Below are 4,808 nucleotides of genomic sequence, written 5' to 3' on the forward strand. Positions count from 1 at the left end.
ACCGCGTGCTCAGCCTTTCGGACGCACAGGACGCGGGGCCGGCGCCTGCAGCCAGTGCTCGTTGTGTGCACGGCCACGTGAGCACCTCGGACAGGACTGGGCGTCTGCCCGGGACGCCTGGCTGTGACGAATCCGCAGGAATGTGTAACGGCCTGACAGCCTTTACGTCTGGGACGTTGCTTTGATATTTTGGGTATAATTTTATTATTTAAAAGATTCAAAAATGTTAATTTTATTGAGTCTTCGGCAACGACGCTATTAATTTATTACTGAGATTGCGAAAAACAGTCTCCTCAGCGGCGGTGCCATGTGTCTGGAGCTAGAAGGCAGCAATAGAAATGCTGTGGCAGCCACTCGGAGCCACCGGAGCCGCCACGGCTCTGGGGCTGGGCAGGGCTGGGGGACGGCTGCCGTCCCCCTTAACCCCCAGAGCACGTTCCACACAAGACAACTGCGTAACCACGGACTCTGGACAAACTGCACAGCACGTCTGGCAATGAAACAGACGAACGAAACAGCCCAGACCGCAGGGGTGTCGGTGCGCGGTGACGGCGTCTGACGCCCGGTCGTCAGTGATGAACTTCACGCGCCGAAACGGCAGGAAGCTCACACGTTACTCAGGAGTTTTTAGTTTACATGGTGACGAAAGGAACATGTGACGTTAAAAAAAACTTCTACATGTGGCTGCATATATTTCTAAGAGGCCCAATTTGTGCCTAAGAATATATTTAAGACTTTAACAAAATACCATCTTTAGTCTCGGTATTTTTTCAAGTTAGTCTGTTATCAAGAACATACGCCATGTAAAATCCTCCTCCCTCTTAGTGACTCACTAATTACTGGGCCACGGGGAAACATTCATTTATTTGGCATAGTGTGTGTTAGCTGGTATTTAATGAGATGAACTGAGGTTACTCACATAAATGTCAGCTGTCCCTAAACCAGGTAACTTGACACAGGAGGTAATAAGAACCGTGCCAAGCTACACCAAACACACCAGGACCACTACACACGCTCACACTCGCTGTGCTACTGTCCCGGCCAGTTACCAGCTCGGGGGGCCTTCAGGGGCTTCCTACTGATGGCTAAGCACACGGGGACGAAGCGACCATCTGATGCCGCCGTGAGTGGTAACCACAGATTGGCTGGGGGGTTTGAGAGCAGCGACGACACTGTGTTCTGTCACCTGGGGTCACAAGGCCAGGCGAGGCAGGTAGCAGGACTAAAGAACGAGAAACTCCTGGCGAGTCTGATGCTGCAGATCACCCCCATGGGGATAGTGAGCGAGTGGACCGGTCGTGTTTCTGGCACAATCATTGGACAACTGTCCCCAGTCTCCACACCCAGAGCAGCTACTGCGCTGCCTCAGTCCTTCCTCACGTGGGAGGCCGACTGGCCTTCGCCAAGGTCGGACTCGGACCTCGGTCCACGACTCAAATAATCACGTCCGCCATGGAGAGTCACTGCCCCGACAAGCACATGGTCAGCTCCCTCAGCCCCCGTTTAAGACTTATTTCCAGCACGGGCCCCTGCGGGGACATCGACCCCCGCGTCGGGGGGCACGGCTTCTCCGGGAACTGCGCCTCGACGCCTCGGGCTGTGAGCGTCCGCGGCCGCGCACTGCACCCCCACCCACGGTCTCTAAAACCTCGCCTTTGGGGTTCCCGACGAGAACGAGACAGAGAAACGTACTCGCCGTCGCTGCCGTGTGAATGGGGGGCCCGTCAATCCCTGGCTGGACGCGTGGGGAGGCTGCGGCCACACGCGCCCTCTCGTGGTGCCCTCGGTGGCAGGCCTCTCCCCCTGCACCCCCCCGCCAGGTCACCACCCGTCAGTCACCTGCTGACACCTCTGTGGCGGGCGGCCCAGTCACCCCTGAACAAAGGGACAGTGCTGCTCCCATGACCATCCCCCAGTCCCAGAGGCGCCAGACGGCGTAGGAGAAGCCGTGAGGATCCCCGGCACGTGTACCTGAGAAGTTCCTCGTGGCCAGCATCGTCGTCAGGATGGCGCCCTGGAGGAGGAGAAAGGCACTGGTCAGCGTCGCTTCTGCAGCCCGACCGGCAGCAGGGCCTCGGGGGCAGCCTCCGGCCCCCTGCACCGCACGCTTCGCTGTCTCCCAGGTGTGGCCGGCCCCTCGTGACGGTGGCCGCCTGGCACAGCTGCTCCACTGACGGAGGAGTCGCGGCCGCAGCCAGGTGCCCACTCGTCATGAGGGTTTAATCTGGTGTGTCCCGTTTCCCCTGGACCTGTCACTCCGGGAGCTGCGGCCCAGATGGGTTAATCGCCTGCACTCGCGGCCGCCACCGCTCAGCTCGCCGCGCCCGCGCCCCCACCCGCACCCTCACCCGCACCCATGCCCACGCCCCCACCCGCACCCCCACCCATGCCCGCGCCCGCACCCCCACCCGCACCCTGCCTGCGCCCGCGCCCCCACCCGCACCCATGCCCGCGCCTCACCTTCAGTTTCCGCCTGGCGTTGAACTTCTTCAAGCAGTCGACGGTCTCCTGCCTGTGCATCATGGAGGCCACCGTGGAGCGTTGCTGGAGGAGAGAGAGACACTCAGCCACGGGGTGTAACACGCGTGACGCAAACAGGCTCCTCAGCTTCCCGGGTCCCTGTGAACGGTGCCTGCGCCCACGTGACGAGCTTGTAAGAGATCAGTCGCAAGAGGTCCCCGATAATGAAAGAAGGACCTCGCCAACCCTGTTTGTGGCCAGGAAGCAACATCTATCTACAGAAAGCACGCGAATGGGTGTCGGTGACGTCCCGAATGGTCTTTGAGTCGGTGTCTCTCTGCACTTCTGCCGGACTGCCTTTCCGTCACCTAGCATTCGTCGCCCTGACATGTGACAGGAATTTGCTGACACCTCTACACTGCCCCCGGCGCCACGCTCTTCCGAGCACGCCTACCGTACGTGCACGCGCACGGCCAGCCCTTCCTGAGGGTGCGACTTCCTCCCAGCGCCCAGACCTCACGCCCTTTCCTGAAGCCGCCCATGATAAATAATGAGCTGTGCCTAACGTTTCTCCCGGGATGTATTTAATCTTGGTGCCGACGTCTTCACTTCTGTGCGTGAGTGTTAGCAATACCTGGCGAGTGAATACTCATGCCTTGTGCCATTTAGCAATCTAAGTAAATCAGATTTTGCGACTCAAAATGCGTTTATCAGCCACTATAAAATTAACTCTGTCAAATACCTTGAGTCAAAAATTCATTCACTCATTTTACCGTTTTCTACAAAAATTATTTTAACTCCATGGGAAAGAATGTTAAAGGCCAGCGCACTTTTCAGGCTAGCCCCCCGGGCCTCGGGCGAGCCGGCACTCACGCAAATCCACGGGTGTTTCAGAGCCTCGGACGCGGTGATGCGCTTGGCGGGGTTGATGGTCAGCATTTTGTTGATGAGATCTTTGGCTTCGGGAGTCACCGTGTCCCACTCCGGCGACGGAAACTTCAAACACAGAAATTAATAAAGAGTTTTAAAAAGATACACTCAGTCAAACAGGAAACAGCCAAATATACTAATCATTTCCTCGAGTAGTGAATTTCTTCATAAATTTACTTCTTGTATGAGTTAAGCTGGATCTAGATAAACTGACATAAATATCTCCCTTCCACGCATGTCTGTCTGTCTATATATCGTAAAGAAGACTAACTGCTGAGGGATATGCATAGAGACTAAACTGCATATTACACCTAGTGAGTACATTTAAAAATTTAGAAAGATGAACTTAAGAATCTTCTAGTTCTCTCGAAACATCTCTGCTTTGATCTGAAAACAAAATTTTATAGAATCTTTCTCATAATCATTTGCAGAATCTGTTAAAGCTAAAATGTCGCGTGGATCGATATACTGTCATACTGCTCCAGGAGGTGTATGTGCTTCTCCAATTCACGAGTGGTGAGGGCGGTGCCAAGGAAACAGCCTCGGTCCCTGCGCCACGCGCCCGCTTCACCCCGGCGGCCCGCGGCACAGTGGTGAGCAGGAAGCCGGGCGAGGCGTTACAGGTCTCACCCAAGCTAAGCTGGTGAATGTAGCCGACGCTCGTAACTGCTACCGGAAACATCTGTATAATAACTTTTCGTAAAGCTATCCATCCAGTCTCTCTAAGTGAATTTTTGCTGATAAGATAATCATGGAAACTCACTCTCATGTAATTAGCATATTTAATAGAAATACTTTCTCGATGGGTTAAAAAAATTTACATCACGTTAGTTTCTAAACAACAGACAGAAATCAGGTCCTTTCCACAATTCGTAAATTTCATAGACCATCTTGGAAAACAAGCTGTGGTCGCTGCGTCCAAGACTTAAGTTAGTCCACTTTCAGTAGTTCTAGAAAGGGCAGCTTGTGACCCGCTGGCGAATGAAATGCGACAAAGTGATGCCAACTCTGACACCTTCGTAAATCTTGCCAGTTTAACAACTGTTATTTTAATTCCTTAAGTTTATTCTGGGTAGTTGTAAAAACCTGCTAACAATGAGGAACAATCAAGAAACACTCAGGGATGCGAGTGAGCCTTCTGACACGGACTGGGCTGGTTTCGGCTGGGTAAAGGTGGGCTTCTCTGTATTTTCTCACTTTACGAAGACCCTGCTCACGGTCCCCAAGCCTTGTGTGTGAGCAGGGTTCGGTCCCCAGGGGGAATCGCACCCTCGTCTGACGATGGGGAAGGTCCCAGCTGTGGCCCCATAAATGAGGACTTGGCCCAATTATCAGTTTAGCTGGAATGGCATGCTTCAAAATCTAAGCAGCACAAATTTTGAATTCTCGTGATGCCCACATCCATCTAAACAGGACAT

The 4,808-nt window shown here is 54.0% G+C and overlaps 1 protein-coding gene across 1 annotated transcript in view; it reads right to left on the reverse strand.

The window, feature by feature from the left end:
* The window catches only part of CAMK2D (calcium/calmodulin dependent protein kinase II delta), a 153,129-nt gene that overhangs the window by 24,251 nt on the left and 124,070 nt on the right, over window positions 1–4,808 (reverse strand). Inside the window, exons 10-12 of the mRNA XM_023520864.1 lie at window positions 3,334–3,456; window positions 2,461–2,544; window positions 1,972–2,014 (exon numbers count right to left, since the gene is read on the reverse strand). Of these exons, the coding sequence (XP_023376632.1) occupies window positions 1,972–2,014; window positions 2,461–2,544; window positions 3,334–3,456 (250 nt within the window). The remainder of the gene's footprint in view (window positions 1–1,971; window positions 2,015–2,460; window positions 2,545–3,333; window positions 3,457–4,808) is intronic.

This window comes from Pteropus vampyrus, unplaced genomic scaffold (genome assembly GCF_000151845.1).
Source record: "Pteropus vampyrus isolate Shadow unplaced genomic scaffold, Pvam_2.0 Scaffold282, whole genome shotgun sequence".
In the NCBI taxonomy this organism is placed as follows: Eukaryota; Metazoa; Chordata; class Mammalia; order Chiroptera; family Pteropodidae; genus Pteropus; species Pteropus vampyrus.